General features: G+C 41.2%; 2 protein-coding genes and 1 non-coding gene across 20 annotated transcripts in view; all 3 read left to right on the top strand.

Annotated features, from left to right (window-relative positions):
- LOC144003406 (ELKS/Rab6-interacting/CAST family member 1-like) overlaps positions 1-1,305 on the top strand; it is a 101,076-nt gene extending 99,771 nt beyond the window's left edge. For all 18 annotated transcript variants that reach the window (XM_077499620.1, XM_077499618.1, XM_077499619.1 and 15 more), the window contains one exon: positions 708-1,305. In XM_077499620.1, the coding sequence (XP_077355746.1) occupies positions 708-845 (138 nt within the window). In that variant the 3' untranslated portion in view covers positions 846-1,305. The remainder of the gene's footprint in view (positions 1-707) is intronic.
- Positions 1,306-4,302: 2,997 nt separating this feature from the next.
- trnal-caa (transfer RNA leucine (anticodon CAA)) lies at positions 4,303-4,412 on the top strand. Its single transcript has 2 exons — positions 4,303-4,340; positions 4,367-4,412. It is a non-coding gene; the product is annotated as a tRNA-Leu (tRNA).
- A 27-nt stretch (positions 4,413-4,439) lies between these two features.
- Positions 4,440-24,950, top strand: part of wnt5b (wingless-type MMTV integration site family, member 5b) — a 50,998-nt gene continuing 30,487 nt past the window's right edge. Inside the window, exon 1 of the mRNA XM_077500302.1 lies at positions 4,440-4,959. The gene's annotated coding sequence lies outside the window, so the exon portion shown is untranslated. The remainder of the gene's footprint in view (positions 4,960-24,950) is intronic.

The raw sequence follows: 24,950 nt of genomic DNA, 5'->3' as shown, positions 1-24,950 counted from the left end.
TAAGGGTATTTCCATTCATTTCGATGGGAAAGGATGATTTGAGTGTTCTGTGATGCAAGCCTGGTCACAGAACACATAAGTCACCACCGTATTAAGAACAAACAAAACAAAAATACAGTATATGGATGGAGAATATTTTTCATGTGATTTTCATGACTCATTAACATGGTCATTACTACCAGATGTTCTGCACATGAGAATTAATGTGCCGTTGAGATTGCTGGCTAATAGATGAGTGTGCTGAAATTAGTTAAGATTTAACCTTTGAAATGTTTAAACCCCATTTGCGCACACACACACACACACACACACACACTGGCTAATGCTAGCTTGTTTTACGCAGCTCCTTGAGCAAGCACGCATATTGATATAGATGTATTGGTCGTTAAGGCAGTCAGGTTAGACACGACGGGCCGAGTCGCAGCCAAAGCAAACAGCACCGATGCTTTCTCACAGAAATGTTCCGCTCGCCACGGGGCAAACGGAACCGCATGCTTTGTTTTGTTTTGTTTTTGACGACATAGTCTGATATGTACCATTGTGTGTGAGTGCGTGTGAATTTTTTTTCGCGCCCAATTTTGTCCAAACTGTTCCATAGCATGATCCACTTTCTGGACAAACGTATATGGACATCTGTCTTTACATAAAATGACATCACAACAGAGTACTAAGTGTTCAAAAAAAATGTTTTTGTCTTGACTTCTCAGTTGGAGGCGGAGTTGGCACTGTGTGAGCGGGAGGGGGCGGAGCTGCAGGAGTACGCCAACCAGGTGCTTCAGCAGATCGCCGACCGCTGCCCCGACATTTTGGAGCAGGTGGTCAACGCCCTGGAGGACAGCAGCTGACACGTTTAGACAAAGCAAACTTCATCATCATCATCAAATGACTTGTATTCACATGTTTTCCAGCCGTATAAAAGTGAGTGACACAAAGTGTGCACTGTTGTTTGATGCCGCCATTTTGTCTCGACACTACATGCTGCTATCTTTTTTGTTGTCTTCTTCTTCTATGGTTTTCGTCAGCCTTCCGGAACACTCGCAATAATCCCTTTACTATCAACTATGTGGACGATAACACACGGAGAAATCTGTGTTGTTTTTCTTTCTGGGCGGGGAGGGAGAGAATCTAAGTATTTTGCTTTTGCTAATATATATATAAATGTAAAACACTAATGTTTTAATTCCAGTTGTATGACCATGTGCTTTGTTGTCACCAGCAGGAGGCTTTGCAGGTTTGAAATGTTTATTAAAATGGAATTCTCCAGACTGTGGATGGAAAAGAAGAATTGAAATGGAATAAAATGCAGATCTGTCTTTTCTTGACTGTGAAAAAGCATTTTCTAACGCGCCTAATTATGCCACTGTAAAGACAAATGTCCCCAAGCGGAGCTCCAAACATTCCCACTACTCCCTGTTATCGACTTCTTTCGCGTACGTCGCCTTATCTTGACCCCGCCGCCGCTTTATTTTCCTCTCCTCCCACTGTAATGACACGATTCCAGGGCTCGCTCTTCCCTATCTACCCTTTGCGACCGTCTCTTCCTATTGCACTTAACATTCTTTCCACCTTAGGATGTACAAAAGCCACGTTTACCTGTCCTTCGAATAACATTCTGCTTTCTCCATCTACTATCGTAAAAAAAAACAAAATGGATGGAAGAAGCGAGCATGTGCTCTAAAACTTATATTCTCACTTTTACTACATTCTAACCCTGACTTTGGTATTTAAGTTCATCATTTGAGCTCTTTTGACTTCCATGTTGAAGTGCAGGCTTCAGGTCATGCAATATAGAGGTGCATTCAAGGGGGGAAAACATCCAGCAGGGCCAGCGAGGCGCTCCAAAGTAAACCGCTCGTGGATCTGTACTAAATCACGCACATTAATGGGTCTTATCACAGTAAATAAATATGCCACACAAATATTTAGCCTCACATGCATGCAAATGATGATAAATGCACCCTCCTTTTATTACTGGGGATTAATTCAGGAGCAGACGGACGATTACGTTGCGTTTTTCATTCAATCCAATACGAGATTGGTATCGAAAATGAGTGCCTTAAATGCAACAGACTGCGCACCTGGTGTTGTGCGCCCCCTGATAAGAATCGGCGGTATCGATGATCCCCTGCACAACAAACACCGATGTCCTTGAGATAACATTTGCGGGAGCATTTAGAAGGAGCCAATTTATACGAGAGGGAAGGAGGTTGAATAAATGTGAGAAGGACATTCAGGGCACAAATGCAAACAATGTGAGAGGAGCAGAGCTGCTAAAATAAACTGTTTGCCGTCGACCCTCCAAACATCAAGAAGAACACTTCAACCTTCAAACTGAAGATGAGGTTTTGAGCGACCTTGACTGGAATAGCGATCCTTTGGTATGTCAGGACTGCTGTGGGTTCCGAGCGCAAGGATTCAACCTCCCTTTCCACACACTTGAAGAATTTTGGTCTCTAAATGAAGGCTTGTGTTCAAGTCCAACTCCTGATGTGTTTCTTTAGGTTAATAAATAAAAAGATGTTCACAAATTGCCTGATGATTTATTTTATTTTTACACAATTAATGAGTACTCTGTTTTGTATTTTTAAGTATGCTGTATATAACCCAAACCTTTCTGCTCCAAACACAACCAATAAGTGTAGTTCTCATTTACATCTTTTTTAGAAGCTATCATCTGAATAACATGAATGGCACAGAAACTTAATACAGCTGTTTTCTTTTGGCACAAAAACGACTGGTCACTAACTTTTTTTATTTTTTTCGTCACTCACCAGTAGTTTCACATCTCTGGTAGCAGACAATAGCTACGTGAGCTAGCGTTAATTTGATGTTTTTGACATTATGGCTGAGTGGTAAACGTGCAAGACTCAACTTTCAGTACCTACCACACATTTTTGCCGGGATTTCCGGTCTCTAAATGGAAGTGTTGGGTTCAAATTTCTTTGATACTAAACAAGGTGAATGAATTTTGGATACGTGTATTATAATGTTGATAAAACTGTATGCTTTTAAACAAATTAAAAACGTTACCATATTGTTTGGACACAAAATGGCTCGCTCAATGACTCATACATTTGTTTGGTACTGTCGCTGGAAAAATTATCATTTTGATGTTAAATTTGTAATGTCAACAATGCATGTTCATCTCAGGGTGGCGGTCTAAAGCGCCAGGTGCAAGGTGTGGGTTGAAATCCCACTCCTGACATAATTTTTATAACCTTGTCTGGCTCTTGCCAGGTTAATGATTCGAGGTTTTCATTCTATACTACGGTAATTAAATGGGTCGTTCCAGAATTGGAGGACATTTACGTCCCACCCATCAAATAACTAAGAGAAAAGAATTCTTGAAAAATATTTTTTAAAACACCAAATAAATCATGGAGCATCCCCTAAAATGCCATTTTGTAATGTCCCACCCATCGAGCTCATTTGACCAAATTTATTTATTGTTTTCATTGCTCTTCTGTGGGAACATTTGTTTTAATTAATATATTTCAGACAATAATTGTTATTCGTGCAACGTATGTCCCACATGAAGCATGTAACCTTGTTACCATCACCTTTTTTTAGAAGAAGGCCGCTGTGAATCAGATGATACTCGTGACGACTTCATCAGTTTTCCAAAAGAACGGCGGATCAAAGCTATGTCCGCTCTTCTGTTTTTAAAATTTTAGAACATAGTTAGCCTTGATTGAATGTCTCACTTATCTCATTCAACCCGTTATGCATGTGATCAGAACAGGACTTATTTTTGTATTACTTATTTACATAAGTGAGTTTGTTGTCTTGGTCAGCATTAACATCTAGCTAGCTGAACAGCTTTAGCTTCTACTCCCGAGAGAAAGCTAACATTCGTCCACATTTGCAATCCTGTTACCTGCAAACGTGTTGCTGTGAGAGTTATGAGGTTACAATACATTAACAGGGTTGTTGACCTGTAAACTGAGCTAATCACGCAGTTGATAGATAATAATCCCTATTATTGATGAATATGTAGCAGAAAAGTAGAGGTTTATTTATAATTTTGAAGCCCAAATGTCCTTTAATTCTGGAATGGCTTTTTTTTTTTTTTTTTTTTTTTTTTTTTTATCTTTTTACTTTTTCCATGCAAAATGGCTCGTGTTTTAACTTATTTTTATTATTATTATTATTTGAAACAAATTGGTCGGCTCGGTACATTAACGTCTTTTTGGTATGTGTCAGGGTGTGCAATGGTGATCACGTTTGTTTACCATCAATGAAATGAAAAGCTCCAAAAAAAAAAAAAAAGTGAGGGATGTTTTAGATAGCTTCATGCCGTATGTCAGGATGGCCGAGCGGTCTAAGGCGCCAGACTCAAGGTTCAACCCTTTCCACGCGGTGGGATTTCTGGTCTCCGAATGGAGGCGTGGGTTCAAATCCCACTCCTGACACTTTTGTTTTTGGTTGGTTTCACAATCCGGTCCACTTTGATGGACACACCTTCCTCACTTAGAAACACGCCCTCCCTCCTCTTCCTCCTCATTTTGACACACTGCACGGAGGAACAGATTGGGCAGTCAGAACCACAACTTTTTTTTGCGTCGCGACATGAAGAAAAACTATCTTGCTTGGTGGATTGTATCCTAAACAACTTGCTACGTTTCTTCGTATTCTAGTTTTTTTCCCCACCTGCGTTGGAGGGCTTTATTTTCTTTTTAGTTGATTTTATTTATTCCTGACACCTGTTGATCGGTGGGCGCCGGTTCGGGCTCGTCTGTGTCATTACGCTGGACTTTGAAGGACTTTCCAAGCCCTCCCTCGGCGGACACTAAGCTGCAATCGCTTCTACTAGTCATAAATTGACTTTGTGTGCACTTGAAGTTGATATCTGTCAAAATAGAGGCACGGCAATACGTGGGTTTCTGCCTCGCACTTTGAGCACTTTTTTTTGCACTTTGGACAGACTTCTAGTTCAACAAAAGGATTCGGGCACATAAGGTAAGAAAAATTACTATTTTATATATTATTTATATATTGTATTGTTTGCGAAGTGTGCGTGTGTGTGTTGTCATGTCACAGACCACAGTGTAGCAGTAATTGGTGCCTATAATATATACCATATTAAGTTGCATGTGTAAGTCCCCCCCCATGCTAAGTTTAGTCTATATGTGGAGAAAAGTGGCTATATGTCAAGTGTGTGACAGTGGTGAAGTGCAATGTGTATGTTTTTAGCCTCAATGAATGCTTGCCCTTGCAGTATGCGGTGCCGCCTGCCTTCTATTTTGAGAGAAAATGATGCAGAAATGTTTCTCGGCATGAAAGATTTGTTTTTATGCAACTATGCATCACCCAGGTTGGGAATTTCTGTTTGGAGACGTGTAATACAAACTTGTGGAAGCATTTAGACACAGATTAGAAGACCTGATTGCGTTTTATGGTGCTCTTTGACCCCCCCAGTACAACAGACAAATTCCTCTCCAGTACTTATTCTTGCACTAGCTGTCATGTAACCTTTTAAAAAGTAATTTCGGTTACTTTTATTCATCCTTTCAAGTCTCCTTGCTTCATCTGTGTTGCTGTCCATACTTCAACTAACCTCTAAAAGTGTGTTTCACATATGAATGACTACTCAAGTGCAAGCCTCAAACAAATCAGCATGAAAATAGGACATATGTGTTTCTGAGTGTGAGGAATTTCTTTACCTATGTGTGTGTGGGAGTCCTAATGACTAACACACACACACATACATAGAGGTGCATGTGAACAGTGCGGCCCCCTCCATTTGAAGAGTTTCTTTGAATGATGATCCCTGATTGGTTGATGTGCATCCTGGGAATTCCCCTCCACTTGGGAATGGGCTTGACCCCTCCATGTGTGTCAGTGTGAGGCAAGACAGGTCCCCGTGAACCTTTGGGGACCAATCACTCAAAGATGCTAACGCGCTTAAACTGTGAATATGGCTATTTCTTTGATAAACGAGGAGCTTCAGACGCTGCGGTGATGTCATCATGGTGGCTGCCGGGGCGAGGCGTGGCATAGTTTGGCTTAAGTCCTGACCAATGTATGTGCGTGTGTGTGGATGTGGATTTTACACGAGCAGTACTATGCACATAATTGTAGACATTGTCTATATAAAAGGCACTGGCTGGCGGCCTGCGTTTTGTCACTGCCGCCGCATGACCAATGTAACCTCTGCTGACCTTCAACACTGCATTTTAATTAAAGTAGAGCAGCTTAGTCTGCCTATGTTGTCATTTCAACATATTTAGTAGTGGACTTGTCTATATGCCGTGCTGCCTTGCTAAGTGCTCCAAATTCACTCAATTTTCTCCCTTTGGATTACATTCAGATTGCTTTATTATGTATATCTAATGAAATCATATATATATATATATACAAGTCCAAATCAATACTAATGTGAACAACGTGGGTTTTTGTGCAGGTTTGATGGGAAGAAACACTGACGTCTAGTGGTGACTCCTTGTAACTACAACACCTTCAAACATCCCACACAGAACAAAAGCACTAAAAATGAACTTTTTAAAAAAGTAGTTTATTAATATATTTAAGACACTCAATCTTAGTTTTACAGCTGCCGCCATTAACTCAATGAGGGTCAAGTACAATAATTATGTCTCGAGTGAAGCATGCAATGTATTTTTTAGTTTTGCAAATACACAGGCTGGTGGTGGATGGCCGCCTCTGCTTTAAAAAAAAAAAAAAAAAAAAAATACTGTGTATTATCCCCCTGGGGAGACGTCAACTGCTGGAGAAGTTTAATTCTTGCAGTAAAAGGGTTCACAGACAGATGGGGCTGCATCACTGACACTTGACTAATGCAGCAGTGGACATGCAGAGCAAGGGGGGCAAGCCAAGGGGTGAGCTCCACATGACAAGTTGAGGCAAGAATCAGTTTTCTGGATTGTTTGATGGTCAGATGTTGATATAAGTCTAGAAATAAATAATAAACCAAATAAAAACACTCAACCTTCTTTAGTTTTGAGCCATTTTTCATTTTCTGCTTGACATGACAATTCAGTGTTGCCTTGACTTTCTGCTTTAATTTGTTCCGTGACCACGCTTGCAACTCATAACACTCTGAAAATGGCGTTCCAATTGAAATGGATGGTAATGCTGTTAATCCGTTTTAGTGTAACAATAAGAAAAACAGCAGTAATGCTTATGTACTTTATAAAAACATAATTAGAATTAAACAGTTTTGTGCATCATGATGTCATTCATTAAAGCTGCTCTATGTAGGAAATTGAATTCCCTAATCACTGCTGTCACGTGTGGCTGACAAATCAAACTGCACACTCCTTTCTTCACGCGCACGCTGCACAACTTTATTACACGGGCACAGTTTTACTTTGCAATTCTCCTGATTTTCAACCCTATCTCCCACGTGGCTCCCAATCAGTCATTTCTCCAGCTAATCTCCTGATTTTACAGCAAAGTAAATAGTTTACATTATGGGGATTATTTAACATAGTATCTGGCAACCCAAGCCTGCTTAAGCATCCAGTTATGAAACACCTGCTAGAGGCAATGACGGTCAGGAAGCCTTGATTCCACCCATAAGACATCCAAGATTCTACAGGGAAAACAGTTGGAGGCTGGAAAAGAGGGGACTGCAGCACTTTACACGTTACGCTGGATGTATATTGTAAAAGATAAACAGACTTCAAGAAAAGTGAACAATCAAAGAGTTTACCATCCACGAGCTTGACAAAGAGGTTGTAGTTATGTTTTAGGCCAGAGGTGGCAGTCGCGAGAGAAAAAAAAAAAAGTGGAATGACAAATTCCACAATGCATTCTTAATTCAATGGGCAATGTGCGTCTGGTTTGTGTGCTTTGACCACCAGGAGGTGGTATAACATATACAGATGAAACAGCAGAGGATCATAACAAGCTGTTTCAGAGGATAAAGAATATATGTATGAGTATTTTTATATTGTTTGTCTTTGTTGCTAAAGGTTCATAACTAGCATGATAACAATAGTAATAGTTTATTTCAATACATTTAAAAAAAAAAAAAAAGCAAAAGATGGTAATTTTACTCCAACATATACCTATGAACAGCAAAATCAGGCAAACTTGTCTTTGTCTTTCCCAGAACTATATATTGCAAATGCAGTGACATTTTCCAACAAAATTGAAAACACATGCGTTTGTTTTCATTCTTAACAAGTATGACTCAACAGAAAATATGCTCCATTCTGTCAACACAGACAACCCCCCCACTTTCCCCCCCATCCTCCATCTTACCCACCCTCTGTGGGCACCGTGCCCAGAGAGAGGCAGCCAAGCCCAGCAGTGTTCCTCTACCACAGCAGCAGCAAGCAAGCAAGCAAGCAGAGAAAGAAAAAGAGGAGGGGGTTAAAACCGGAGAGGGGACTAGGAGATAAGTGTGCGGATGACAGCCGAGAGGATGAAGAGATAAGAGGATGCGCGGAATACGTGCAACAGAGGAAGAGGGGTAGGTGAACGGGGTGCGGGTATTGGTGGGAGGGGGGGCACAGGAGAGGCGAGACAAAAGGAGATTAGAAAAATAGATAGATCAATAGATGGAGTGATAGAGCCAACAAAGACCAAAGATACAAAGGAGAAAGAAGAGAGGGAAAGAAAAAGGAACTGGGCAGACTGCCAACTCTCCCCAGAGAGAGAGAGGGAGAGGTCAGAGCAATGGGACACATCTCTGGAGAGTGTGTGCGTGTGTGTCTGGGATGAAGGGAGGATGAGAGAAGAATGCAGAGGAGGAGAGCAGCAGAGGGAAGACGACTTGTGTGAGATAGCGAAAGCCTGAGATGCGACCTTGGAAATATATACGCCTCCCTGACTCCCATTACGTGTGCCTAATAAAGTGACCCGGCCAGCCTCGAGTGAAGGTCATAAATTAAAAAAAAAAAAAAAATGTCATCTCGCTCATGCCCAACGAGATATGAGACGTGACACGGTGTCAGAAAATGATGATAATCCATCACTCTTGTTTACTGTACGCGCGCCATACTTCAAATAAATGACGCAGAACAATAACCGTCATTTTTTGCGCCCGAATCACTGACTCTGCATGTTAGCACTCCATTAAATGACCATCATCACCATCTTCATAATGGAGTATAATCAGCGACTGCACCCACCAGTGAGCCCGAGAGCCGTAATATCATCTTTTATTTTTTTCTCTTCAGAAACCACCAGACGCTTATTGGACATTTTATTAGGTACACCTAATGATGTAATGATGAAAATCTGATTAATGTAACTAATATATCTGTCAAATGTTGTTCAGAAATATGTCAAAATCTGTGTTAGTGAGAACTTCTTTGCACAAAATCATAATCACAGGTGTCCTTTCGGCTGCCCACGATAAAAGTCCGCTTTAAAATGTGCAGTTTTACTGAATGGGGTGAAATCCTGGGACTCCTCTGGGCTCCTATGCCAGCCATTCAACTTTTGCAACGATAAAAGATGTACATAACATCTCCAGTGCCTAAAATGTGAAGGGGGAAAAAATAATTTCAATTATTACAATTTTTATAGCTTCATAAAATCCTGGAGTTCCTCAGGGCTCCTACATGAGTCATTCAACTTTTAGAAAGAGCCATTCTTTTCAATATGAGACATCCATAACATCTTGAGTACCTAAAATGTGAGGAAAAAAAAAAATATTGTATTCACACTTGTAACCAATATGTGAGTTAGCTGCATTTCTTGAGCTCCCTCCGGACTTTTTGTGTGTTTGTCTTTGTGTGTTTACGTGTAGATGTGTTCGTTGTCGTCCCTCGCCTCTACGTGCGTATATGTGTGCGCGCGTTTGCCACTAGCCCCACCAGCGAAATGCAGCCAGCATGACGGAGAATGACAGGTTGATTTATGGCGAGGCTATAAGTAGAATGACTACTGCTCCAGTGTGTGCGTGCGTGCGTGTGCGTGTGCGTGTGTGTGAGACATAGAGAGGGAGGCAGGAGTGGAAACACGGTGGAGAAATGGAGTGTGATGACGATGGAGTGAATGATGCAGAAGGAAGGAGAGGCTGGAATTTGGGGATTCATTTGCCAATTTGTGCAGATTTGAAAGCAAAAATTTAAACAGCAGCTCAATGTGAAGTAAATACTGCAGTATTCTTTAGCATTAGAACAGGGGTGTCAAACTTGTATTAGCTCAGGGGCCACATGGAGGAAAATATATTCACAAGTGGGCCGGATCGGTAAAATCATTGTACAGGGTGGTCTAAAATGGTTGACCCCATTCTAAATGCCCATATCTCGGAAACTACTTGATGGATCTTAATGAAACTAAATACACTTTATGTTGAAGGTAATACGTTTTATTGGTTAAATTTACAAAGAAAAGTACAAATATTTGTTGGTTCTATGACAGATTTTCATAAATGTTCAACACCAAGTGGCACGTTATATTTTGGAATTACAGCCCAAGTGCTTTTTAGGACGTTCAGAACTTCCTTTCCTGTGTTTTGTGTAAGCTCGATGTTACACACAAAAACTTGAAACGTTTCTACACAAGCTGTGGAAATTTGAGGTCATTCCAACGAAAATTGTAAAAATTATTGGCCTATGAAATGGGGTTAAACATTTTGGAACAGCCTTTATATAATTTATAAAACATTGCCGTCAATTACACGCATTTTCGCTATTTGTGGGACAGCCCTAAATTGCGGAGCGCAACTGTAAAAATAGGGCGGCATGGTGGATGACTGGTTAGCACGTCCGCCTCCCAGTTCTGAGGACTTGGGTTCGAGTCCGGGTGCCGGCCTTCCTGGGTGGAGTTTGCATGTTCTCCCCGTGCCCGCGTGGGTCTTCTCCGGGTACTCCGGTCTCCTCCCACATTCCAAAGACATGCATGACAGGTTAATTGGGTGCGCCGAATTGTCCCTAGGTGTGCTTGTGTGCGTGGATGGTGGTTCGTCTTTATGTGTCTTGGATTGGCTGGCAACCAGTTCAGGGTGTCCCCCGCTTACTGCCCAAAGTCGGCTAGGATAGGTTCCAGCACCCCGCGACGCTTGTGAGGAATAAGCGGTCAATAAAATGGATGGAATTGTAAAAATATTGTCCCAAAAAAAATAACACGAATGCAAATGGACGCGGCATCACTTTGCCAGGCGTGTTATATCTCCCTATTTTGCATAAACCTGTATATTGTTCACTGAATGCATTGTGTGCCGGGTGCCATTAATGAAGTTATAAGGACGTTAATCCTTGTCATGTGTGTAGTTGAATGTGTGTCTTATTTAGCAAGTTTGTGTTTGATTTATGTTTTTTATTTTTTATTTTTTAAACAATCTGTAACTTTAAATTGTGTTTAAAATAACGACATTCAGAGCAATTCCATATACAAGTTGCATTGCTCATCTGAGGCTTGCTTGTGAAATTACAAATTTATATGCTGCTTTGATTGTGGCCAGCTGATTAATTGGTCCGACATCACTTTTTTTTTTTTTTTTTTTTTTTATGCTTTACAAAATCTCGCGGGCCGGATTAAACCGCGTTGCAGGCCTGATCCGGCCCACAGACCTTACGTTTGACACCCTGCATTATTATTATGCGTCATACAAATAAGCATGAATTTCAATTCAATGGGACGTATTGTGTGTAGATTTGGGGTAAAATTTAGGTGGTGAGCTATCCAACCTATTTTTATTTTTTTTACCAGCCTTATTTTTGTGTGTGCACGTGCGTGTGCATTTTCTCCAGAGGAATGTTTACTTTTGTTGTGTAACTGTGATTGTACAACACAAATGTTTTCTGGTGACACGAGAGCAGAAGGATGGAGAGAATATGATAGAGTGAGATAGAAAAAGAGAGAGAGAGAGTGTACAGTCTTTGATCTTGCTCCTGGTGGGAGTTAGTCTTGGCACGCCACCCCCCCCCCCCCCCCCCCACACACACACACACACACACACACACACGCAAGTCCAGCTTCGGGCCTTTGTTGATTATTTCTGCTGGGACGATCAAAGACCACCAGAAACCCCCTGCCGCCCTCACCGACTATCCATCCGTCACCTGCCTGTCATCCATCCACACATCCAAGTACAGAGAGTGGATGAATGATTTTGAAAAATAATCTCATCTTTTACCCTTAATACTGAGATTGCGTTTTAATATGTTTATTCCCCCCCCCCCCCCCCCCCCTGAAGTTTCTCTTCCCATTTATTTTTTAACAAGCTAATACGATAAATTGCTGTCATCTGTATTATAGTTTTATAGGTTATTAGGGGAAAATAAAGGAAAATGAAGCGCGGAATAATAAAAGACAGCTAATTTATCTCCAATTCAAGTTGTGAACTTACTCAACACTTTTGAGTGTCAATCTTTGTGAAACTGTTTTATTTTACTCAAGTATTGTTCAGAAATGACAACTCTTCTTGAACATTAAGTTTCACTCAAACACAGTCGTCCTCCACTATTTGAGGGTCGGGGGCGGGACTAGAACAGCCCACTAATAGTGAAAATGTGCAAATAATTGATGACCATTGAAATGAATTGGGGGGGGGAACAATATTAAAGAGACAGTGTGTATAATCTTCAGTGCTATCTAATGGTGAACTAATAATTCATTCATTTAAAAAAAAAAAAAAACTATTGGTTTCAATAATATGCAAAAAAAAAAAAAAAGTGTTCTACCACATAAACTTTTTTTTTTTTCTCATATATCCCTAGAGAGGAAAAGCAGGAAAATGTATGTATGTATGTATATAATCGTAGGTCTAGTAATCACTAATTATATTACATAGTGACTGTCCTTACAGGAGACTGACATGTTTTGTCTCCATCTTCCTGCTACCTGTAGGGAATTTCACAAATGTTGGTCCTTAAGGTGCTTGTAGCTAGTTGTTGGACCCAATGGTTTGACCGCTGTTTACCATCCACAGCTGGCACCTGTGGTCATCGTTAAGTCCTGTGATTCGGATGCCGCCGCTTGTCACCTTTTGCTTTTGCTCTCGAAAGCTTTTAGCTTTATTTTTTTTTTTTACTACCGGTAGTTCTCCCGCTAGCTGCTCTTTTTAGCCACTCCGGCTATGGCTCTGACTAACGAGAAAGAAAGAAACATTTCAAATTTTTACCTGGGACAGACAATAAAGCTATTCTATCTATCTATCTGGGATGCACAATAATGCTATTTTCAACCGATAAACCAATAATTGAGAAGTGCCGATGTTGATAACCGATAAGTAAGCCGATAACTTGAATACAAAGATACTTTCGAGTCCTACTATAAGTGTAACAAATACATTGAAACATTGTATAAACTTTGCGCAATGTTTCAATGTATGTAAAGCACAATCAAGCTGAATTTTATTGATATGAGCCACAACCACAACAGATGGACCAATGTGGCATGTCTATAATTATTGCTGGATTTCTTTATTATCTGGTTTATCTGTATGAAATCAAATTGCTGATAATTATCGGCAGATTTCCCTATTATCTGTTTTATCTGTTTGATGTTAAATTGGTCGATAATTGCCAATAATTATCGGCCACCGATATTATCGTGCATCCCTACTATCTGTCTATCCGCCTATCCATCCATCCATCCATCCATCCATCCATCCACCAACCTATTTACACACCCACCTAGCACATCCAGTTGTTAAAACAGGTAACACTTTGAAAAGTGTCAGATTTAAACTCATTGGTGTGGACACTTTTCTAGTGTTTGTGTGTGATTTAACACTGCTCAGTGTTAATCTAGCACTAGCGATTTTGCTGTATAGTATCAAGGATTTCCCCGAGTCGGTGTGCCTGTCTGCTAGTGGTTTCAAATGTTGACCGTATGTTGATTTAGACTTTGGGGAATTTAAAAAAAAACAAATGAAAATGTTGATGCATTGGCCGGGAATCGAACGCGTGGCAGGCGAGAATTCTACCAATGCATAAAATCGCTCCACACAGTGCATTTGATGGCTTCGGCTAAGGTAAAATAATAATAATAATAATAATAATAATAATAATAATAATAATATGAAGTCTTTCTCCCTGTATCTATTGTACAAAAAAAAAAAAAAACAATCTTTTCCTTCTTTTTAGTCTTCATTTCCCCCACATCCCCCCCATGTGTGCTTGTGTGTGTGTGCTGGCGCAGTAATCCCAGCAGTGTGTGCCTGGCTGCTTATGAATTCTCTCTCTGTCTCTCTTTGAGCCCAGGAGCCTGAAGGTCTAACCTCCATTTGAACTCCTGCATTTGTTCGTGCGTGTGCGTACCCCTTCGGTACCCGTCACGTTGAGGATGTGCTGTATGTTTGTTTACTTGTTGGGGTGTCCAAACGAATGTAACCCTAACCCACAGCCTTACCCTTCTTCCATGGACGACACTACCGTTTGCCTTTCTCCTTCTTTTTTTTTCTCTCAGGCTTTTCAGCGCCTAAAGCCACATTTAAGGGTCATTAAAAGAGCTCAATGTGCGCTTGTGTGTGCGCACTCCAGGGCAATGGCCCTTCCTCCCATGTCCAGAAAGGAAATACCAAATTACTGAGGCCCCCGCCATTTCTCTCCTTCGCTCCCTCACACTCTCTCTCTCGCTCGCTCTTTCTACCTCTTTCCCCATGGGACACGTTTCTATTTTTTGACCGTCTATTATCTGTTTGGCAGCGTTGTCGCCATATCCTATTTTTATTGCAAAATACATTCGGCATTTCTGGACTGCAAAAAAAAAAAAGGATCATGAGCATTACGCATTGTGTACAGTGTAATAATGACCAACATCAAGCAGACAGGAAGCCATAGTGCATGTGCTTTGTGTGTGTGCGTGTGTGTGCTGGAGGTGTTCCAGGCCGCCCGCCATGCCAGCCAGGCAGAGCTGCAGCCACCCCGCTGGGGGTGGAGGTCTCAAGCCGGCGCCCCGCCACCACTGGCATGCTGGGTAGAAGTAGGGGTGGGGGGAGGTTGGGGAGGTTAGGATGGAGAGAGACGCTGGAAGCAGTCATGACCTCCAAACCATGGACAGCAGAGGAGGAGGAGGAGGTGGTGGGAATGTAAGAAGGAATGCTGGGAATTTTTGGCGAGTGAATGAGCCAAGGAAGAGGTCCAAGGGGAGGCTGCATCTCGCTTAGTGACCAAAAAATAGAGTATGCAGAAACATATTTATATATTTATTTATTTATTGTAACATCTGATTTTTATTTTGATTCTTTCAGCTGGAGCTGGGGCACCAGATAATGTGGAGGGAATTATATAATAGTAGTCAGTGTTGTGATTTATTTATTTATTTATTTATTTATTTATTTTATAATAGTAAGTTGCTAGCACAAAATCTTCTTGAAAGCAAAAAAAAAAAAGCAATAACAAAAATTCCGAACTGTTCATAATTCATTCCACCTTGTAAATAAAAATAACAATCAGTGTTAGCATCAAACATTCATGCTTCTGCTACAAAGCAAAGTTAATGTCGACAAAGAACATCTGAATTATAACATTTGACATGACTTTGAACGTGATTGGCTAGTTCAGAATGCAGTCGCATTTAGTGATATTTATATTATTTCAGTTGCCTAGATTTACTCAACCTCTGGAATTCTTTTTGATTTAAAGGGGAAGTCAACCCCAATTTTTTTTTTTTGACAATAATGTGCTCTAGGCCAGTTGTGTCGAACTCATATTAGCTCAGGGGCCGCAAAGAGGAAAATATATTACCAAGTGGGCCAAATCGGTAAAATAATAGTATATAACTTAAAAACAATTGCCGTCAATTATTTCGCAGATTTTTGCGATTTTTAGTCCAGCCCTAAATTACAGAGCTCAACTGTAATCTATTGTTTAAAAAAAATAACACGAATGCAAATAAAACATGGCAACACTTTGCCTGTATGAGTTCCGGACATGTTAAATCTATCTGTTTTGCATATATATAGTTCCCATAATGCATTGTGTGGCACAGTTAATTAAGTTATAAGGACGTTAATCCCTGTCATATGTATTTGTGTTACCAGTAATTGAATTTGTGTCGTATTTAACACGTTTATGTTGGTCTATGATTTAAAAAAAGAAAAAAAAAATTTTTTTTAAGCAAACCATAACTTTAAGTTGTGTGTAATATAACGACTTCCACGGCGATTCCATGTACAAGTTACATTACCCATCTGAGGACTGCTTATAAAATTACAAATTTATATATTTGATTGTGGCTGGCTGATTAATTGGTCCGACATTACAATTTTTTTTTTTTTGTTACTTTACAAAGTCGTTTCGCGGGCCAGAATAAACCCCTTTGCAGGCCTGATCCGACCCGCGGGCCGTATGTTGGACACCCCTGGTCTAGGCAGCCCCACTGGTCTAAATATGGTATTCTGGTTAATATTTTGTTAGTGGAATATGAGTTAAGCAGCAAAATCCAGCCGTTTGTATCCATCTCAGGAGGTGGCCATTTTGCCACTTGCTGTCGACTGAGGATGTCATAAATGTTGCTCAGATCTCAGGTAACAACCAATCACAGTGCGGCATCAGAAAACCGGTGAACTGTGATTGGCCGTTGACTGAGCCCTGAGCAATAGTGACGTTATCTTAAGTCGACAGCAAGTGGCAAAATGAGATGGATAAAAACGGCTGGATTTTGCTTCATAACTCATATTCGATAAATGTAATGTTTAGACTAGTGAGGTCACATTTAACATATTATTGTCAAGAAATGTTTAAGGTTGACTTTCATGTTAATTGCAAAGGTCATAGGTCACATTAATGGTGTAAAAACATTTGAAATGGTATATTTTGGTCTCATATGTTTACATCAGAAACACCTGGCATTTGAAGAGGGGTGCGTAGATTTTTTATTTTTTTAAATCCACTTTATGATAACAAAACTGCATTCGCTCAATAACCGAAGTGGGAGGTTAAATTTGAATTGTTTTGCCGTCTTTTGACAGGTCCAGATGTTTATCTTCTGGAAGCAATGACGCATCTGGAGCGCCTTGTTGAGCCTTTGTGCTCGCGACCTTGAACACTCCACACGAGGGGATCGAAAAAATTTCTAGCTTTATAACACTAAAAAGCATGTGGGGGTGGGGGGGTTCTTAGAAATCAGTGTATGGAGCACTGTGTGTGCACTTGTAGTGATGAATGTGCAGCAGAGATGGGTGGAGGCAGATGAGTTATGTGTGTGTGTGTGTATGTGGGAGGGGGTGATAAGATGGAGGATTATCAAGGGAGGCGAGGAGTGTTTCTAATGAGGAGAGGAGGGGCTGAGGGGGGGAGACAAGTGTCAAGTGTGGCATTTACACATGTATAAGGGGCGAGGGAGGGGGGTCACGCAGACTCGCACTGTATGTGGTGACAGGACGGCGTTAGTGCACAAAATCAATGAGGCTGGCTGCGTGTGCGTCATTCGCTTCCTCTTTTTGTGTTTCCTCCTCCCATCAGTCACATGACCGACCGCCGACCACAGGCGAAGCTTCCTCCTTTTATTCGCAATAAAAACGCAACTTTTTGCGGCTTTTGCTTGCTTGGTCGTTAGCGGATCGAATATTTATGACACAACTCCTTCAGTGAGTCGATGGAAACGTGCACCGAGGACGCCGAAACATAAAATACCCGCAAGTAGCAGTGAGACAAATGACTTGTGTTTGCGCGTACGCTTGTCTTTATATATTTGTGTGGACATTTTGGCCCTAACAAACATGCTAAGATTCAATTTCATTTTGTGGCATATTGTTAGAATGTGAATTAAAAATAACACGTACTAATCAACATTCTTCATCCTTTTTCGTCCTTCTCCCTTCATCATGTCAACTCTCCACATGCGTAAGTGCACCCCCACAAACTCCCTCTTCTTACCACCCACACAGAAAGGAGGACAGATACAGGCCACAAAACACGCACGCACACACGCACTCGTATTCACCATGCTGAGCAAGATCAGATGTCAGCTCCACTGACACAACACACACACACACACACACATACGCACAGGGGTTTGTATTTTTCTATTCACCATGCTCTGTTTCCTCCTCCCTCTTATAGAATATATACATTTTTAAAACCCTCCCCACACGCACTGCTGGGAAAAGTGCATTCAGTGGAGAGTGTACACGGTTTTAAAGGTTGCTAAGATGTTTTACAGTGGTTAAAATAAATACATGAAAAAGTAAGCACAAAACAGCAAAGAAAAAGAGTGTCTTTCACCCCACCTTGCTGGTAATGTAAGCAAAACATATTCATAAAACTGTACATGCACGCATACAAATGGTAGAACACACGCGCACACACATGAATAAATGATGTTTTGAGAAAGCCAGCATGAACCAAGACGCCCACCACGCACACACACACACAAAAAAAAAACGGAAATGCTCATGAACTGCTCATGCTTTCCTCCACCCGTTTCCATAAAAAAACATAGTAGACGTCAATTAACGTCTATGGCGGCCAATCCTAGGATTATACTGAACGTTTTTAAACGTTTATGGCGGTCAAAGAGTTAACAAATCACATTCAAACTCATGTTAAAAGGAGTCAGTGCAACTTGCCACCAATCAAAGTACCAGAGGAGTTCAGAGTAGGTTTTTCCTGGCGTTTTTGTCGCTTTCAACCAGAAGCCTGACCTTTTCGTGCTCACGCCGACTTATTTTGATTTCTCTCGCTGAGGCCTTCGACAAGGTAGAGTGAATTATGAACAGTTCCTAATATCAGTCAAAAACGAGGTCCCAAATAATGCTCAGATGCAGAAGACGATTTTGTGCAAACAAACTGCTATTTCAAACTGTTCATAATTCCAAACACTTTGACCAAGTTTCCAGGCCATAATACGGGCCATCACATCCCAATTCCGATGATTAAGGTGTATCTAATGAAACTTCCCCTGAGTGTTAATATTTGCCATGGTGTACATTGTGTGCGTGTATTATGCACAACATTCCAAATCCTTTTAGCGTGAATGGAGTGCGTGTCACTTTTGACACACAACCCGGTTGCGATGACACTGCAACGGAGGCTCCGGTTCCAAATGACAATGCCCAACTTGTTTAAACGCAGGCCAAACGTACGACGGTGGTGACTCCGTTGTTTGCTGATGCACGTTTTTGTCGAAAAAAGAAGAGCTGTCGTCAGGTTGTTGTTTTTTTTTTGACTCATGCATTTGTTTACATTAGCATGTAAACAGCATGTTGAATTGCACGCACGCCGGTGTAAACACGGGCGAGCGTGCCACATTCGTTCCAACCTTCCGTCGGAGCCCCATTTGTATGTAAATGCTCAACCCGGTTGAAGGCAAAGGACAGTGCGAGCATGTTGAGGAGGCAGAATGTAGATGCAAAGACGCACAAATGTGGAGGAGACGCGCAACTAAAGTGCAGGCAAGGAGAGAAAGAGACGGAGGGGGGGGAAGGGAGGGCTGGATAGACAGAATAGACGAGCTCAGCAAGAGAGGCGGAAGAGGAGGAGGAGGAGGAGGGTGATTTTGACAGCTCGCAGCCATGACAGCAGCAGAAGGTGGGCTCTGTGTGTGTGTGTGTGTGTGTGTGTGTGTCTACACTCACACAAAAGACCAAAGTTTCTCATTCCAAGGGGATTTTTAAGCCTAAAAAAAAAAAAAATCAAAGCGCTGCATCCTTGTGCTTTGTGTTCACATGTATAAACGGCCACAACATTAGGCACACAACGCCAGTCAATATAATTGCCCAAATTCCGCATTTGGAATGTCGAATGTGAAGCTAGAGAACACTTTTTTTTTTTTCTTCTCTCTCACAGGATGCTTCTGGATCTTGTCATGAATTCCAAAACAAAACGAGGTCAAGTTCTTTACTTCAAAATGGAGCATTATCTTTTTGTGAAGACAGATATTTTTTATATGGTGTACCTAATGAAGTGGCTGTACATCAGACGCTTGTGTGTGTGCGTTAACAATGTTCCGTCATGTCCCCCGTGTCAGAGCCCAGTCAAATCAAGTGAACGGTGTGTGTGTGCGCGCGAGTGTGCGCGTCAAGGCTTATGTGCCAAACCGGATCAATATGAGCTGATCAATAGGAGAAGACAGCTAGAAGGACCATGGGGAGAACACACACACACACACACACCTGCCGCACACGCACACACCTCTTTGTATTCCAGCCTCAGCTCCAGCCTCTTCCCACCATCTTATATCTCTTTCATATCTCTTGTTTCTTTCAAAACATGATTATTTTTCTTCACTTTTTCACATGTTCAACTCCCGACTTCCATTGATGTGACTGTAAATGAGGTTTTTTTTTGTATAAAGTACAAGAAGTGCAGAATTAAGAGTTAATTGCAAAGCAAAATGCTAAAGGCTGGCACGTACTCTTTGTTCATGCATGCAGCACTTCCTGTCAAAATGTGCGAAAAAGAAAAAGAAGAGGGGGGGAAAAAAAGGTCCGTTTCCCTTTCAGCCCATCTCCCCTGCGTCTGGGAAACAGTGTGACACATTTTAAGCAGCAAAAAGGAGGAAAGTTTCTCTTTGTTGATGCGTGAATGACACGTCGGGGCCGCCACTCGGCGACGTCAACATCACACTGTCGCTCCTCGGCTGACTGCAACGGCTGCAGTACCCCCCCCCCCCCCCCCCCCCCCAATCAAATATTCAGCAGCGAGGCCCGTTGTGTGATTGGAAATGAAGGCCTTATAGTTTTGAAATGAAAGATTTATTCTGCTGTGCTCGTGTCCAATTCCGCTAGAGCTGTCGTTCTTGGGGTAAAAAGCGCCTTCAGCGTGTGATGCAAAGTAGAACCGCACACACATAGGACGCAACAATAGGTAAGCTGAATGAGATCCATTGCAAGAGGAGTAGAACTGTTGCTATATTCACTGTGAATACATTGTAGTTTACTTTAAATCTTGGGAAAGTCCACTAGCTTTATGCTAATGCACAATGCAAAATATTTATCATAAATATGTGGTGAGTAGGGCTGGGTCTAAAATATCAATATATAGATATCGAATCGATATTCCTTTTCATAGCCCAATATTGATTCATAAAACCATGAATCGATACTTTTAATACAGTTTTTCCCCCCGTAAATGAATGTGCCAAATAGGGCCCGACCGATTAATTGGCCGACGATTAGAATCGGCCGATTATTGGCCTTCAAACCTCAGCCAAAACAATTGGCCAATTGAGCTAAATGACCGATTCTTTTTCCCTTAAAACGTTATCGAAGAAAGCTGAAGATTCCAACGCTGCGAAAGTATCCTGAATGCACTATTTTGCTTGCGTAGCATTAGCAACTAGCAAGTGTGTCGCGTATGTTATTCTGGTTATTCTGTTGTCCCCAGCTTCGTTTAAGCTGTTTAATGACACCGCAGTTCGAGCTAACTATGAAACTAAATACACAATATTAAGAGTTACATCCACTGTATATTTCAATACAAAACACGCTTCGTTTTTAAAACATCGCTAGCCTAGCGCTAACAGGAAGTTAGCAAATGCCAATGGGAAGTTAGCATCGACTTCGAGAGTGTTTTTCCTTCAAATAACAAATCGAATCGGGCCCTTCTGAATCGAATTGAATCGATTTTGGGAATCTGAATCGATACCCAGCCCTAGTGGTGAGTATAAACCTTTAAACAGTTCATATATATGACTACAAGAATGTAGGGATGTAACAATATCCAAACATCATGACATGATATTATCACAATATGAAGGTCACGATACGATAAGTATTACGATATTGTGGTGTGTTGGCAAAAAAAGTCACGATATTGTAAAAAAAATATATATATATTGTGCTTTTGTACATAACAACTATGCATATAAACAAGCTACAATCCCTAATAACGCGTCATATTGAGGCACTTAATAATAATAATTAAGGATGTTCGATACCGCATTTTTTCAGTTACCGATACCGATACTCAGACCCTCAGTACTCACCGATACCGATACCAAGTGCCGATACCAGTAGTACATTTTGAGAAATACAAAAAATCACTAAAAGATATTTTTAAACAAAAATATTTCCTTTAATTCTGACAAAAAAAACAGCACAGTCACTCTTCAATAATGTTAACGCTCAAAATAAAACACAATAAATGTTTTGCCTTGAGATGTTTTAGCAAGTTGCTAGTATTGAAAGATGACCTCTTCATTCCGCCTGTTGCGAGTCTTGTGCCGTAAAGTTCACGTTCTGCAGTGTGTGGTTCGTCCTCTTCAATTTTGACGTATTTCCAAACCGGTGAAGTTTTGCTGAAAAACGCAGACATACTCGTTGGCGTCACTAGTACTCGAGTACTTGAAGAATGGTTGGTATCGGCCCGATACCTCACCCATCCCTAAAAATAATAATTGAGTTCCTCCACATATTGACTCGGTTCACAAAGCATATTACATGATTATTAGCGTGGATTTTAAACATAGAAGTGCCAAAACATGCCTTGTCAAAATTAAACTGCACTGCTTAAAACTAGCCACCAAAGGGTGCTACAACTGCACAAATGGAAATCAACTTGACTTTTTGAACAGATGGGCTGCTTTTAATATCGTTAAATGACGACGATGATATGTTTTGGCAGTTTTAATATCGCAATATCACGATATTGCCGGTATTGTTATATCCCTACAAGAATGTAGTAATACATTAAGAAAGCATCCACCAATACTCATATGCATGTATTCTTTATCCTCTGCAAAGACTCACTATCGTTTCTTTTTTTTTTAACTGCGGCTTGCTAGAGACGGTTTTCTTCTCTATTTCCTCATCAAATCTACATATAGCCTTATATGTTACACTGCCATCCGGTGGCCAGGGTCAATGCCCATTGAATTACCAGGATGCACAAACGGTTCAAATCTGTACGTTCTCTGAAATGATCTTGTGAAATGAATTCAACTCGCAACTCGAGGCACCACCATTTGAGGAAGATTTAGCCCGCGCTCAACGTCTCATCATGGCCTGTTGGAACAAAGTATCCCAGTGTTCAATCATTCATTCGGTATGATGTCACTTTAGAATCAGGATGATATCATTGTTGCTCCTCTGCATCAATGTTTGATGCTTGAAATGGGAATAAAAAAAAAATAAAAAATAAAAAAAAACTCTTCCATACGTCTCTAGTGAGGAAACGCAGCTCATTACCTTGCTGAGGAATGTGCCGCAAAGGTGTGTGTGTGCGTGGGGGTGTCTGTGTGTGTGTTGAAAATAATTAGCTGGTCTGCTGGGCAGCTTGCTACGTGAGAGAAGCAGCAGGATTTTTTTGCATAAAGTTTTAATACGAATGTGTGTGCTTTGCCAAACTTGACTGGATTCGAGGCATATCTTGGAGCACTTTTCTGCCTGTGTGTGTGCGTGTCGGTGGCCTTATGGTATTTTAACATGGCTATCCGACTTCTAGCAGCTCACAGTCAAAGTGACTCACAGATTCCTCTTTCGCTTCATCTCACATGTTCCTTCTTTCTCTTTCTTGCTCACCGCCCAATTTATATGTGTAAAAATGCTTTTATTTGAACAACTTCTGTCAAATCAGATTCAGTTTTATTTCAGATGAAAATGGGACAACAAGAGAGCAGACGTCCGCCCAGGCTTAAGTTTAATTATATTTAAATCGAATGTCAACAATTAAACGGTTTGTGTATCATGATTTAATGCTGAGATTCAATTCGTTGTGCTGCTCCTTCTGATGTGCTCACCTTGGCCACCAGGAGGCGATATAATATTGTCATGCGAATGAAGAAGAGGACTTCGACTATGAATGCAAATGACTCGGTAACGTGGAATAGTTTGTCATTTTTCGTAGAGGAAAAAGAATATTATTTATGTGAGTATTGTTATGTTATCCTACAAATATCCTCTGCTTTGAAAACTGCGACTATCGATGCTAGTCGTTAGCATATAATGGCGTTTTCCATAATGTAGAGATTAAGCTAGCGGGCCTAGTTGGAAATAGACAAACGTACTCTCTTTTTGTTTTATATTTGACAGTAAACATCAAATGGGAGTGTCATTAAAGCCTGAAGTCTCTCTCTTTATTTTTAATTTTTAGAGTCTTCGCCAAACTGCTGCTTTTTGTGAAGTGGCTTGAATTGAAATCACAAATCTTAAGGCAAAACTGTGCAAGTGTTTCAAAGTTTGATAGTATTTAAGTGGCCCATGTTTCCAATCAAATTAAAAAGCAACACCAAAGGACCCCAACACTCAATAGACGCTCCCGAGGCCCCGCCTTTTATTCCCCCCACTTTCCCGAGTGGGGGGTTTGGGGGACTTCAAAGCTCCATCTACTGTACCTCAGCAACACCTCAGCACCAGGTGCCGGCTCAGAAGAGGAGGAAGAGAGAGTGAAAAATGGTGTGCAAGAAAGACTGACAAAAAAAAGAAGAAATTAAAGAAACAGATGACAAAAAAGCAAACAGGCAGAGAGCTAAAAATGGAGCAGCAAGAGAGCCACAGGCAGACAGAACAGTGGAGCCACAAACAAGAGAATTTTGGATGGGGGGAAGGAGGAGGGGCGGGGTCAGTCGCACCAGGCTGCTAATGCCCCCACCCTCAACGCTTTGTTGTCAAGAACCCCAATCCCCCCACCCCCCCCCCTTTTTTTTTTTTCTTTTTTTTTTTTTTTTTAATGGTGAGCTGCTCCTTTAATGATGAGCAGTAAAAGTCTTCCTCCCTCGCCTGACAGGAAATGTGATGCAGCTCGCAACGCGATCACACACACACCGCAAAGTTCAAACGACAGCATTTACACTATGAACAAGTTTTTATTGGGTGACTTTTGCTCCGCGACCTACATGTGCAAAAACTCGGGGGCCTTTTTTGTCTAATTTGGGGGCTTCGCCGACATTTGCAATAAACCTCTTTGAAAATCTGTCACTCATGCAGATAGGCAGCATGTGTTTGCGCGAGTTTTTAAATAGAGCCACGCTGAGAGCGAGATACGTTCCGCGAGCGTAAATCTCTTCTGCCGCGCGCTTTTGATCGCAACAGCGGCGGCACATTTTCCCGGAAAACGGCTGCAAACTGTGTGATAAAAGAAATAGATAGGAAATCATAAATTGGAAGATATTTATGTGCTGAAAGGCCTCAAAGGCAGACT

The sequence above is a fragment of the Festucalex cinctus genome, chromosome 16, assembly GCF_051991245.1.
Source record: "Festucalex cinctus isolate MCC-2025b chromosome 16, RoL_Fcin_1.0, whole genome shotgun sequence".
In the NCBI taxonomy this organism is placed as follows: domain Eukaryota; kingdom Metazoa; phylum Chordata; class Actinopteri; order Syngnathiformes; family Syngnathidae; genus Festucalex; species Festucalex cinctus.
Note: the sequence above shows the minus strand (reverse complement) of the source record. Positions and strands in the feature narration are given on the sequence as shown.